Source organism: Ornithodoros turicata, chromosome 6 (genome assembly GCF_037126465.1).
Source record: "Ornithodoros turicata isolate Travis chromosome 6, ASM3712646v1, whole genome shotgun sequence".
NCBI lineage: Eukaryota > Metazoa > Arthropoda > Arachnida > Ixodida > Argasidae > Ornithodoros > Ornithodoros turicata.
In genome coordinates this window covers 30541156-30555592 of record NC_088206.1, presented here as the reverse complement: position 1 = coordinate 30555592, position 14437 = coordinate 30541156, and the positions used below count along the sequence as shown (strand labels likewise).

The following is a 14437-nucleotide window of genomic DNA, read 5'->3' as shown; positions in this document are numbered from 1 at the left end:
ACATCATGCATTGTTACCATGCAGCTCAAACCATTAAAAAATTACAAAAAATAGTTGGGATACCGTGTATAAACGCCGTACAAAAGTCCTGCCTGCACGAAACTACATAGTGATAGTATCTTGTATCAGATAGACCGCCTGAATGAAGCAGGTTATTCTTCGCATGCAATTTTGGCAATTTTGAGTTGCATCAGTGGCGTAGCCAGACCGCCAAGGTAGGGGGGGCTCGATACGAAAACTCCCCCCCCCCCCCCGCTGATCCTGGGTGCGACAACACACAATATACTTGTGCACACCGCAAAATGCGGTTGATTTGGGCGTTCACAATACGATTACGCAGTGATGTCCAATGAGGGGGTGTCACGAGATCGGAAGGATTTTGAAAAGCTCATACTCTGAAAACCATTCAAGAGTGCCGATTAGATAGACGCAATGAACTGTAAGAACTTTAGCGATCGTCACACTGTCCCCCCCCCCATATATTATTTTCTCCTCGGATTTGCGCGATTTGCGTGGGTCCGTCGTGGCAGGTAGGGGGGGGGGGGCTCGAGCCCCCCCTAGCCATGAGCCCATAGCCCATAGCCATAGCCCGAGCTACGCCATTGAGTTGCATGCATCAGGAGTTAAAGGGAGTGAAAAAAGTGATACAGATTATCCACCAGTAGACGACAGGTCACACCCTATTTGCACAAGACTTCACATCGCATGAAAAAAGTAGCTAGCAGATATGGTATCCAGGTGGCTTTTAGTTCCCTACCTAAGCTGTCTTCACTTATTCCACTAACGAATGGCAAACCCCAAGGAAATTGCGACAAAAAGCACAAAACGACTTATGTTGAATGTCGGTCTTCTATTGCTTATCAGATTCCGTTGTCATGTAATAAGTTTATGTGGGCCAGTCAGGACACTGTGCAAATGAAAGACTGGGAGCACCACAACAACTTAAGGGGCAATGTAGTGAGCACATTGGGGGCCCATGTAAAACAGTGCGGGTGCACTCCGATTTTTAATAAGACTGAGGTAGGCTTCTTTAAGACAAGATTAGGAAGAGAATTGTTTGCTGCCTTTTCGATAAAAGAGCATGGAGCAGAATGTATTAGTGATCCCTCTGGTTGTTCTGTCCTTCGAAGAGATACGATATCTGGGGGACAGAATAAAAGCACGAAAAATTATCTACGTACCGCCGGAGGGCGTGCTCTCCCATCTTCGACGTACGTCATTGGTTTATGTTACATTAGCCTTGTTCTTGTCAGACTTGCCTTACCGGCTGACGAAATTTCAATAAACAGTTGTTAGTGGAGCTGTGTGGTGTGCCATCCTCCTGTCCGTGTGTGTTTGCTCCAAGCTTCACGAACCTCTAGCATTGGTTGCACGAAGACCCAAACAGTGAAGGAACACAAAGCGGTTGCGATAAGACGAAGCCGAGAAGACACGAAAATTGGCGAATTGGAAGCTGAGGCCAAGAGACGAAGACGGGAGAATGAGATCCCGGACGTGTGTACTTGACCATTCTTTAAGGCGGACTCATGCGATCTAGTCAACGTTCGCTTCCGGCGATGGTTGGCGGCCACCGTCGGAAAATTCTTTTCTTCGTTTCGCTTTCCGCCCGCGCTCTAAGGAAGTAATGCAATAGGCATCAGCGTGCAGAATATGGTAGCAAACGACAAAGCCATTATTTTCATACGCAGCGATCTGGAAAAGTGCAGTAAGTTTGTCGAATTTGATTTTATTGCAATCAATTCCTGGACTGTTACTGTTGGGAATGACATCATTCTGACCAAAAATATGGCGACCGTGCGCGCCGAGAGCAGTGATTTTGTTACATCTCCGGTCCATAGACTCCCATGTATTGAAACTTGGACAAATTTTAATCCGCCAAAAATCAGTGGATCGCGTCAGGCCTTCAAAGACGTGCCACTCCCTAGATAAACTCGAGAGGAGCACGCCTGTACCTGTTTCGTGTAGAAATTTAGCAAAGTTTACGAGAACCCTGTGAACAAAAATTCCCCATAGACTTTCTTAAGAAGTGAGTCCGCATTAAGTTGGTAGAACTTGGCAGAACAGCAGCGGGCGAAATTCGTCCAAAGGGTGATAATGGTACCTTGCAAACGGGATGCGAGTACGCTGACGAATCTTTTTTTCTCGCGTATGAACAAACACGTCTGTAGATTTTCAAAACGGTAAAATAGAGGGTCTGTTTCCACAGGAGCGTCACAAAGGCGTCACTTTTTACTTCCCAGACGACCTCAACTATATAACGAATGAGCTGCAGCGGAGTATGGTGACGATTTTTTTTTCTCGTTTAAGGAAAAAACCACCTGTGGATTTTCAATATTTACAGGAGAGGATTTGTTCTACTAATGGCACGATTTGTTTCACTTTCTTCCTAGGCGACAACAGGTATGTGAAAATAGTATCTGAAAAGTGTCATTTCTTTTATGAATTGTCGGTATTCTCGGTCGCTTAGCTACACAATGAATACAGGCCAGCTTCATATTTTGCGTGAATGTAATCTCCGTACAGTAGTTCATGAACATAAATAATTGCTGGCTCCTGCATGAATGTTAACTTGCCGAAACGTAATCGTAAACTTGGCCCGAAGCGCGCCCCATTCATAAGCTCTCGCCACTTTACCAGATTTGGTATCGTTCCATATGCCCTTCGGCAACGTAGATCGACCGTTCCCCTCTACCACCAGGCAAAGAAAGCGCAGAAATGACGTATGTATGTGTCAGAAGGCCGCGCGGACCAGACAACACTTGTTCATGTTCAAGAAAACAAAATCATGAGAAAAAGTTTATATATTACATAAGGGAATGCGCACAATTTGTTTCGTCGAAATCTTAAGAGGGTCGAGCTACACCTCTGGATGGTTTCGGCAGGAACTGCTACGGATGAACGCGGGTATGAAACTTCCTACCCGCACCGCACCCGCGGGCGCACGGCCCTCATCCGCATCTGCAGCAATGTCATCGGTGCAATCAGCATCCGCACATTCCGACGCGAACCCTTATACCCGCGCACGTACCCGCAGCCCAATGCGTACGCAGCTTTCAGTTATGTCACATGATCGTCACAGCACATGATTTATTGATGCTGGAGACACGTTAGCTTTTTACAACACTCCAGTCGCTGTGGCGATTGCTGATATTGTTGCGTACTAACGCGAAGCGTACCAGTCGTGGCGCCGAAAGATAGCCAAAATTAGCCCCATGCGGCAAACATAGTCAGAGAACAAGCTTAGAACGCGGTGCCAGTAAATGACAACGCTGTCATCATCTCACATACCACGGAAGGTTTTGGGAATTAATTTATTAATGATTACTAGCTAGGTAATCAGAAAACTGCTCATCTAATTATTCGATTAATTTTTAACGAACTAAAAATTAGTTAAGCTACCAATCAACGAATCGATAGATCCATATCCAGGACACCGCATGTAGGATAGTATATGTAGGATAGTACGTAGGATACATACTACCGCATTATGTGGTTACATACCCCGCCTCGCCTAAAATCCGTGGGCTTCGCTCATAAATCCCGTGTCTGCGCTGCATCAGAGCCGTATATTAAAAGGGGGTCTGGCCTTTGGAACGAGTCTCAAAAAATGAGGCTCGACCTGTCGATCACAGTTTCGCGCCTCTGATTGGTTTGCTTTTTACCAAGGGGGTCGCCATGACACCTTACTGCCACCCAAAATGGCGACGAAAACAAACAGTGAAGCGGGGATTTCATGACAAAAAATATTCACAGACAACTTTGACTATGCGCTGCAAATGAACGTCCTCATATACGTAAACAACGAGATTTAGCCGAGGCAGACCAATTCCTGGCGATTCCTGGCGATTCCTGGTTCGATTCCTGGCGTCAGCACCTCTTTTCCCTGAGTTGTTTCCATCCTCATATACGTTTATTGGAAATCAGTTTCAACTGATGCTCCTTCATCCATATCTAAACGAAAATAATACGTTTTGTCGCCGGTGTCGCCTAGTGAACACGGCAATCGCGGCGATCACAACGAAATCATAACAAAAATGGCACTGTGCTGTACAATCTTATATTTAATTACTGGATTTTATGGATATAAACATCCTTGCCTTTTTATTCCAACCATTCATGTAGATTTGTTTAAAAGTCGTACCGACGACAGAATGTGTCCCAGCAGGTTGTTCTGCCGGCAGCGGTACAACGACGGAAGCAGACGACAATTCTCGACGCGCCTTACGCAGCCTAGGTTGCACCAAATCCACTTTGCGTCATCAAATTTGAACCAAAAATCCACTAGTTTTGCAGATTGCGAGAGGTATCCATTTCAATCCCATCCAATCCACTTGCCACCCAAAATGGCGCTGCATGTGTTACAAATGGAGACAAATAGTGAGGATAGGTTGATTGATAGCGCCCCATATTTCAAGACTCCATTGGTCAGAAAGCTCAAAAAGTGAGTGGTGCTCCAGGTATGGGGCATGACCCATTAATGGCCAAACTCCCTTTTAATATACGGCTCCGCGCTGCATGTAACACTGACACTTCCACACAGCGCGTGCATCGCCGAGATAGTGCGTACCTTTAAATATGAAAGCTTCATCCGTGTCACCACTGTAGTAGGCGTCCACCGTTTCGTTGTCCTGTTTACTCGTCAAGTAACCTTTGTTGTGGTTGTACGAGAAGTATTCGGTAAATACCACCGTCGCGTTGCCCTGTCACCATAAATAGAAGATGTTCCAGGAAGGCGCACGACGAAGCTGAAATAGCCTTACCGAGTTCACTTCTGCAGACAACTTGTAGCCAGCCTTGTAATAGAACAAGATGTTGGGAAATCTTTGGAAACGCCATCCTGTAAACAAACAAATGGCATTAGAAAAAAAGAAAACGCTGCCAAACAGAGACTTCCATCCACGAACGGCAACACCCAAAAAAGCACTGAGAACCAGTACATCATTGTAATAATGCATTTCGTCCTCTTGTGTGGAATGACCATCGAGATGAGTTCACTATCCATTCGACGAAGCTGTTAAAGGGGCATGTTATCAACGCATCTGAGGAGTTGATCTGACCACACACAGGTGGTCAGTGTTGGAACACGCGATTTCGCACAATATTCTGCACTTTTCATTCGCCGATGACGCACCGGGTTTTTCTTAGACCCCGATGCACGTTAGCCTCGGACACCCTGTGTATGTATTATTTAGTGATGGGATGGGTCATGAATATCCCGAATTCGGATCCAAGGAAGGTTCTGCGAATCCCACCGACAGACGTCTGGCTACATTGACAGCGTCGCTCTCCCATTGGACAAAATCTGCAACTCTGCAGCATTTTTCGGAGATAGCCAACTGGTATTTTAATCACGCACTGTTTATTTCTCATTTTGTTTCTGGTGCACGATGTAACTACACCTCGACGTAGCAGAAGACCCTGGTACAGGCGGACATGACAATAAAGACGCTATTTCTAGCAAATGATCAGTTGCATTACATTTCTTAAAAGAAAAGAAACCAAAGCGGAGTCACAATATCTCATAATCAAAGAGCAGTTCATTGCAGTAAAGTGTACATACAGGGTGTCCGGTGAGAAAGTTCATTAAATTTCTAAAAATAGGTTTAACTTCAAAAAATTATGAAACTACGTACTTGGAATACACACACAGAGAGACTTTTGCCACAGATTGAGGCCGTTTGCATTCGCGTCACACATTAATTAAGCTAATTTCGCTAATTGAACTCGAAAATTAGCGAAGCAGAGGTAACGTTTTTCTGGATGAATTCGGAAGCCAATGGCCATAGCAAACTATTCCAACCACAATCACAAGTTTTTTCTGAAGATTTGTACAAAAATTTGACAGCCGCAAAACCGTCACTTGGCAAGGCGTGCTCCATGAAATTTGCGTTTGCGTAACTGCTGGCTCTGCCTTTATCGAGACAAAGTGGAAACAGCCACACCCGATCACGGGCATTACCGCGGTAACCGACGTTATCAGTGGCTGGGGACTGACGGTATGCACGTTGATAAGGGCGGAAGGCGTGATTATGTCCTTGTTCGCATAGGAGAGAGGGTATTTGGATGGAACGAAAAGTTCCGCAATCGTAAATATCAGCAAGCGCACCTCGCACGGGGACGGTTTCGCGGCTGTCAAATTTTTCTACAAATCTTCTGAAAAAACCTGTGATTTCGGTTGGAATACTGTGCTATGGCCATTGGCTTCCGAATTCATCAAGAAAAACATGACCTTTGCTTGGATAATTCTCGAGTTTAATTTGCAAATTTAGCTTAATTAATGTGTGACACGAATACAAACAGCCTGAATCTGTGGCAAAAGTATGTGTGTGTGTGTATTACAAGTAGTTTCATAATTTTCTGAAGTTAAACCTAGTGACACTTTCTCACCGGACACCCTGTATATGTACACGTGCAACAGTAGCGGCGAAACCCGGGCGCCTCATATTTACACATACAGGGTGTTTCAAAAAACGTGTCATTCGGACTTTATAAAAAAACGGGGCGACGGGAAAATACGGGGTAAAGGGCACTTGTGTGGCAACTGAATTTGCCATCTTGCAAAAATATTTTCATTTGATTTTAATTAAAATATATTGAATTTCTTTAATTGAACTCCAAAATTTCCCAAGTCAACCTAACGTGTTTTTTTTTTTTTACAGAATTTGAGAGCCCGTAGCGAACTTAGTCAGATCCACCAAGAAGTCCACTCGATATTGCAAATGGAACTGCCCAAAAAAAGTCCCGAAGTTGAGGCTTCAGAGTTTCGGGTAGTCAACAGCGCACCAAATCAGTCGGAAAATGCGCGGAGGGCAGGACATGCTCCTGCCCCCATGAAGCTAGAACAGTTTATCGCCGGACCGGCGTGCAGCACAAGACGGATTCCGTGTCACCTCATCCACCATGCCAGGTCTTCCACCATGCCAATTCGTCCACTGGTGGATGAGATGGCACGTTGGATGAAACAACTCGGTGGATGAGATGGCACGGATGTTCCAGCTCTGTGGATGTCTCAGCCCGATGGATGACCCAGCTCGGTGGATGAGATGGCACGGTGGATGAGAATACTATCGCGACCCACTTTAGCTCCCGAACTGACCCAGTAAGCGACCGCTCCCAATTGGCAGCAGAATGTACTGAAAGTCGGGTGCAATAGGGGTGGACGGGTAGGTGGAAGGCCTTGAACGGACTCGTGAAGCTAAAGAGCGCTGATAAGACACATACCGACCACCCCTATTGCACTCGACTTTTAGTACACTGTGCCGCTTGGGAAGGCATTCTGTCGAGTATGATGCACGCAGGGATCCGTTATCGGTTACCCGTTATCGGTGGCCGTTATCGGTAGAGCCCGATAAGTAGGCATTTGAAATGGTTTTCCAATTTACAATATATTCCTGTGTTTCGACCACATCACTGCCTTGTCTGTGAAAGGAACTTGACAGAAGACTTACAGACGTTTTCGTGTGGGATGGTGTGGGACAAAGCACTAAAAGCATAACCACCGCGCTTATCTACAACGCGTTCTACCTCCCCAAGAACAAAGGGCTGTGACACGAACGACGAGACTTTCGTTAAATACTCAAATGTGAATGTGTTGTGAGTTAGTGTTGTCCGTGCCTGTTCAACACTACACTGAATTTGCCCAAAGAGGCTCTTTTTACAATTGTGTCAGGGAGTTTTTTTTTTTACCAGAGCGAAAATATGTGGCAAATTTTCTTAACTAACAGAACAAATTCAACACTGGAATTGTGATGTTTACGATAGAAATGTTTCAACATGTGGCCGCTGATTGAACAATTGAACAAAAAAGCTGCTCTGCCGCGGTAGGGTCAGGCAAATTTCAACGGAAGACAGCAAAAATTGTATTGTAGCTGAAAGGGGTAAATTTAAATTAGGTAAAAGGTAAAATTGTCATCAGTGTTTGGATAGCTAAGGATGATAGAGGGCACAGTGTTGAACCAGGCATTTATCCTAATTGAATTAGTTAACTCCCAAAAATTTCGATAGTTCAATTACTTCATTTTGTTTCGGTTTACTTCTAAATCATCTTGCATTAAATGTTAGGAATTTGAATGTCATAATGGAGTGGAGTGGAGGAGACTCAACTGACTGACACGGTAATATATTTAACAACTTTGTCTTAAATATCAACCTTCGCTTTTCTGCCACCTGTCTTTGCCTTTCTAGATCCCCTTCTCCTTTTTAAAGCCATACAACGACCCTTCTTATCAACTTCCTCGCTTTCTTGTCCCTCACTTTCCTCTGATACCACCGTGTGGAAGCTTTCTCCACTGTCAGAATGTGTAACTTGTGGCTCTGAAGGCACGCTTAAGGTTGTGCTTGTTACAGAGGAAGCATCGTCCTGGCTTGCTTCCTCTTCAACATTGCCATTGCGAGCCTCTGACCCTCGCTTTTCTTCCGTTCCTTCACTCTTACTGTCATCATTTGCGGTTTCCTCCACCTCCTTGCTGACCTTCATTTCGTGCTCTAAACCTTTTCCTTCTGCCTCTTGCTGCTTATCACAGGCCCCTATTTCTCCCTCTTTCTTACCACTGACTACTTCATTCACTTTCTCTACGATTGTGGTGCCCGACTTGTTTGCTTCTTCTACAACCTCCTGCTGCACTTCCTGCTGCTCTGTACTTTCCAAATGTGGAAAGTTCTCCTCTGCCACCCATGGCGTACTCTTCAGCTCAGCCACGCCTCCCCAAACCGATGGCCTTACATCTGCCGGGACGTTCCTCTTTCTTGCCAGATCGCTTTTGCATTTCCCACACTCCACCTCGTAGTAATACCCACACCAGCGGCATCTATGAGCCTTACATTCACGAGCTAGGTGATCAGTTGCATCACACTTCGCACATCTCCGTGTGACCCCATGATACAGGCACTGAATTCTGACACCCATCACCGTCAAAAAAATTTGGAAGGTCCCCATTAAGCTCCATGATCACCAACCTTGTTCCAGTTTCGCAGTCTTCATGCTCTCCACCATATTTTTCCCTTTGGGTCTTAATCACCAATCCATACTGCCCTAACTCTTTTTCCAAGTCGATACCCGGATAATCAATGGGGTATCGAAATACAGTTATCCTCCGCATTTTCGCTCCCAAATGATATGCTTCTACCCGTTTTCCACCAATCACTACACCTCCCTCTTCCTTCAGTAACCTGACACCCTCCATATCATTCATAACTACCTCATAGAAGCCATAACCCTGATTCTGTGCTCCGCGGACTCTGCCGGCGTCTCAGTCTACGAGACCCGGCTACACCCCGGAAGCCGCTCAGCGCTTGAAACTCACACTTGAAAAACAACACCCATACAACTATACAAAAGATACAAAATGAACAATCTCTCGAGAAGGTTTTTAAGCCTACCGCGGAGCTGTCACAGAACACGTCCACACGCGCCGACGATTCCGATGACTCAAATACTGAGGCTATAATCACTTTGTTCGGCGCGAGTGAATGAAATACGTACGTCCGGAAGTAGAACCGCTAAACAACACGAGGACGAAACTGACAATCTGAAGAAACACACAACACGGAAGCCCGCGTTTCGTCAGTACGTCAGTTTCGTCCTCGTGTTGTTTGGCGCTTTTATTTCAGTCATGCAGCACCAACGGGCCCAAGGATATGTCCTTTCAGAAGTACGTACGCGTAACAATTCATAATTCATTCGCAATTCGCAGACAAGATACATCCAAAACAGTGCTCGTAAGAAGAAACAATTTCTGTTGCGCTAACAATAAATAAGATATGGATTGAAATTGTTGTGCTTCCATGTTACCGGCTGCTAGTTCACTGACACAGAGAGAAGCGTATACTACCTGAGACGTTAGGCGCATTCTTCACTTCGCATTTGGACTCTACGGGCAGGACAGATGTCAGCGACAAAAACAGGCCGACCACAATCAGTTGCTGCATTCTGAAAGAGAGTGGCATTTTCATTTTATAGCGATCCAACTTATACGTATCAATGGTTTTTATTTATTTATTTAAATAGTAACAACAATGAAATTGTGAAGGAACAGCGAGAAAAAGTCACCACAGTGACTTGACGAGCTCGCCATAAATGCAAATTTGCAAACGTAACGTGGATGTCTACATTTGGGTCGTTGCTTTTAAAGCATTTAGATCATGTAGTACCGGATGTTCAATCCTGGTGATTAAGTGGTATGATAAAATTAGCGTGCATTAAAAATAGCTGGGTTTATGACGGGTTCATTGTCGTACACTTTTGATCTCTTTTGCTTTTAGTGTCACGTTGAGAATGTTGTAACATATAATTTAAAAGTTACACTACTTTTCTGACAACGCTACACAGCCTTCTATAGGTCACAACAGAGGGTACTCGTCGGTAATATAAGTGACAGGCCGAATGCCAGATGGTGTAACTTGTAAATATTTCTGTTTCCTACCCATAGAAGTAACGGCGATGTTACTTATAGTTTCACCCTCACTTGAACTGGACTTGTGCACGTGGTTTTCGCCATCTCGTTCTTTATCATTCGCCCCTCGACATGCAGCTGCTTGCAGACGCCATTTTACCAGCTTTAACATCTCATGACCTTCTTCATATCGGAAGTTTTCGGTTGTCACCAACGCGAACTCTGCTGACGGAGGTCGCGCTAATGTGCCAAAGGTAAACTGTTTCTATACTCAACACTTTCTGGATGTCATTAAACGCTGTGTCTGCTTTTTCATGCATCATGCGGTTCTCAACTACGGACGTTCGCGGTGTCTGCCGTGGAAGGCGCACAGGAGATGAATGCGACTGCCCAGAATACATGTCTGACACAGACGAAACTGGAAATCATAAACATATATTGTGCTGTTACGGCGACCATGCACCCGGAAGGCACTGGGCACTTTCTGAAATCGGTAGGAATGTCGACTTAGTTGAGGCTGTACCTTTGTTCAATAGTCCGTGAAAAACGGAGAGGAAGATGTAGTTTTTATGTGAACAATTTCATTGACGCATGAAGAGACACAACAGCAGCCCGCACATATGCGCAGCGAACATGTTCCCTCATGCCGTGTAAAAGCAACGCTTAACACCGCGTCAGTCGCAGAAGGAAGAACAGGCATTGAGATGCTCGATAAAAAAAAAAAAAAAAAAACAGTAAATAAAGTAAGGTTCGGAAGACAGCCAAAGGAAATAGGAATAGAGCAAACGACAAGTCAAAAGGGTAAATGAGAACAACGTTTTAATATCGTCCCTTGGAAATATATAATTGGATATAATGTATGAGCTTGAAAATTGCTTCAGGTGAGTTTCAGTGAAATTCACTGTCGTTCTAGAAATTCTAGAAGATTCTGTTCTAGAGATTTTGCAGCGTAACATCACTAGATTAGATCCCCACACGAGGCACACTTCCCGATTATATTAAGTGACCTAGGGCCTCTTCCCTTACGCCATGAATGTTCCTGAATGTTGATTTTATTGAATGAATTAATGCGTTAAAAGTGAATTTACCGACAAGCTGAACTGAGAGCACGGGCGCCCAAAGTGTACCTACATCCGCATATAATTTCTTTCTGGTGCAGCTGTAACAAATATGTGCAACTGCATGGATTTTGTACCGAAGAATGGTTGTAAATACATGTAACGGGAAAACTACTGCCTGTCATTGTTGTGGTTTGCGTACACTGACATTAACGTTATCACCACGTTATACAGGTCGCTATTATAAGGCAGTCACAAACGCTGACGTCTGAAACGGACGTCACTGGCTCTTATAGTAGCTAGTCCTTTTGTGACTAACTAAAGGTCTTAATCGCATCAGTCTTACAGATTGGTCTTTGTGGCTGTCATTTAATAGCGACCTGGTCTTAGAAATGAGGTACAGTGACCGACAAAGGATTACGGGGCAGAGGCTGGCCTAATTTGTCTTCAGCGTGGTACCGTGGCTGTACCTGTGGCAGGGGGGAGTGGAAAACAGAAGAACAATCCGTTACTGCTTCTGCTTTTCACTTGTCCTCACGTGTCGGCGGTGGCAGTGTCACGCTGAAGAAAAAGTACGCCGACCTCGCATCCTGTAAACTTTTGTCAAGCACTGTATCCTTCACATAAAGGTAACGGGAATATACTTCCTTAAGGCTACGATAGAGCCTCAAAGCAGAGGCTACAGTGACCTTAACAGAAAGGTAACGGTGATAATTCCCCATAAGGCTACAAACAAGTCTCTAACATAAGAGTTACACTTTGTAAAAAGGACCTGCCCTAAACATCAGGGTACCTGTGTTAGTTTAAGAGGTACACCGTAGCTTTTATTCAAAAGAAACGAAAGGGAATACTTAACTCTTCTAAATAGAGATAATTTATCGGCCAACTTTTTGCCTTTAATATATGGGTACGAAGCTAACCGTGTAGTTAGTGACATCATTTACGCGATGTATTCATTCGTCAATTAGACGTGAAACTCCGCGTTCCACACACATCACAGTCTGGGCGCATCCCCAAATAGCGCGTAACTGAACTCCTTTCTGCGTTGCAGTGCGAGTGTATTCCACAAAACATAGTGTACAAAACATACCTGCTCCTATTAGCCTGTGAGACGTACAAACACAAAGCCCTTTATAGCCCCTTTAATGGCATAATGTTACATACACGGCTACCCTAAACGCGGTTGACAGGAACTTCGCTACCAGTGTAGTGCAGCCCTAGAATAAACAAGTCGTACCACAATAGACGATTGTAAAAAGATACACGCAGAGGAGCATGGGAAATTCGTGTGCTTCGGTTATGATGTACCCCGTCTGACGTTGCCGCTGCGCACACCGGGAAGGTTGTTGTTCTTCCTCTACCTCCGCTACTGACACTCTCTAATGCTTCAAAATGCTCTAAGTTGCTTTGCTTTTGCTAAAAGGGTGGCGCTTTATTTTTGAAGCGTGATGTGGGCAAGCTTACGCTTGTCCCATCCTACTGTTGTACGAAGTCTATTGGTTAGGAATGATGGGCAATGCGGATCCGTTAGAGAGGTCTGAGACGGTGTCCAGTCAGTGACCACAGCGTAGCGTTCTTCTATAGGAAACTGGATGTGTATGATGTTGTGCATTTTTTGCAAACAATTGAACCTCTGTATGCAATAAGGGGATAGGTGGGAAAATCGCAAACCAAGAAAACTTCGAGTGAATATTTGGCAAGGTGATTGCGTCTGGTATATCCTCGAATAACGCAAATGCAAAATGTGTACGATACATGTATGCATGTGTATACTCTACACGCTGTCTTTTGTTTGTAGCGTTTTAGGGTGTATGACTTGCCAAGTGGGATGAAGTCGCGTGTCACGGAGCAGCACAGTTGGGCTTATGTACTGCTCAATGAGCGCGCTCTTGGACATAATGTCCTAGATGACCAGAATAATATGAATTATTAGCATAGTCCACACGTTTATCTGATTGCAACGCTCAGGGGCGCTGCTGAATGCTGACACGGTCACGTGAGGTAGGATGAACATGTCTTTCGAGTGGAAGTTGAAGTAAATGTCCGCATCATAACAAAATTTAAGCGACAAGATTTGTATGGATGTATAGAAAAGGAGCCTGATCTCACTGTCCGTCCCATTGACACCCATGCATTATCCCTTTCACACCGTCCTATAGCGGGTCAATAAATTACGACATGGTCCTAAATTTTCGTGGGCAGGTACATTCTGGTATTTAGATGTCACTGCAGCAAAAACATTGAAAAGCATATAAGTCTACTTACCCCCTATTGCATACAGAGGTTCAATTATAGGTCAAATAATAAATTTTGATAGCAGGAGTCATTGTGCCGGTGATGACCAATTCAGTGCACGCCTACAATGTTCAGGTATAGCAATAGAAAGTGCATTGGAGCAAACGCAGATCTGGAGTACACAGCATTGCAGAGAACCATGTCAATGTGCAAGACGTTCAAAGAGTCCGTTATTATTAGTAGTAGTATTACAGAGTATGTTCAATTTTAAAATTATACATGCAAAGAATCCGTCACTAGCAATCCTTAAGAAAAGTGCCATACGTTAGCCTGCTAAGTGAAATAGTATATTACCCACCTGTGAGACGACATTGAGCAGATTCCACCCCTTAGTCAACACTGGAAGTAAAGCCTGTAAGAACACAATAGATGGGTGTCCATACACAAGCTGTCTCCTCAAGCGGTGTTATCGCCTTTCATTGTTCCCGTAAGATATGCGGTAGATATGAGCACGTGTAGTTCCCAGTGCAATACCGGAGACGCCTCCTAAGGCATACAAACGTCGCATTAGCAGCATTGGCCTCATCACCCTTGCTGGAGCACTCCTATAGGCAATCCAAACCACACGGAATATATTTGTTTCTTATCATATTGGCGTCAGGGCATGATCTTCCAAAGGAGCACGGTGGAATCATTCTTGTGGGTCACTGAAACGTCCCAGTAGTCGATAATAATACTCGTAATCCGTAGCTT

At 44.6% G+C, this 14437-nt stretch overlaps 1 protein-coding gene across 1 annotated transcript in view; it reads right to left on the bottom strand.

The window, feature by feature from the left end:
• LOC135396504 (uncharacterized) overlaps positions 1–14150 on the bottom strand; it is a 140564-nt gene extending 126414 nt beyond the window's left edge. The window contains exons 1-4 of the mRNA XM_064627517.1: positions 14043–14150; positions 9831–9928; positions 4761–4837; positions 4568–4700 (exon numbers count right to left, since the gene is read on the bottom strand). Coding sequence (XP_064483587.1) covers positions 4568–4700; positions 4761–4837; positions 9831–9928; positions 14043–14056 — 322 coding nt within the window. The 5' untranslated portion in view covers positions 14057–14150. The remainder of the gene's footprint in view (positions 1–4567; positions 4701–4760; positions 4838–9830; positions 9929–14042) is intronic.
• Positions 14151–14437: the final 287 nt, after the last annotated feature.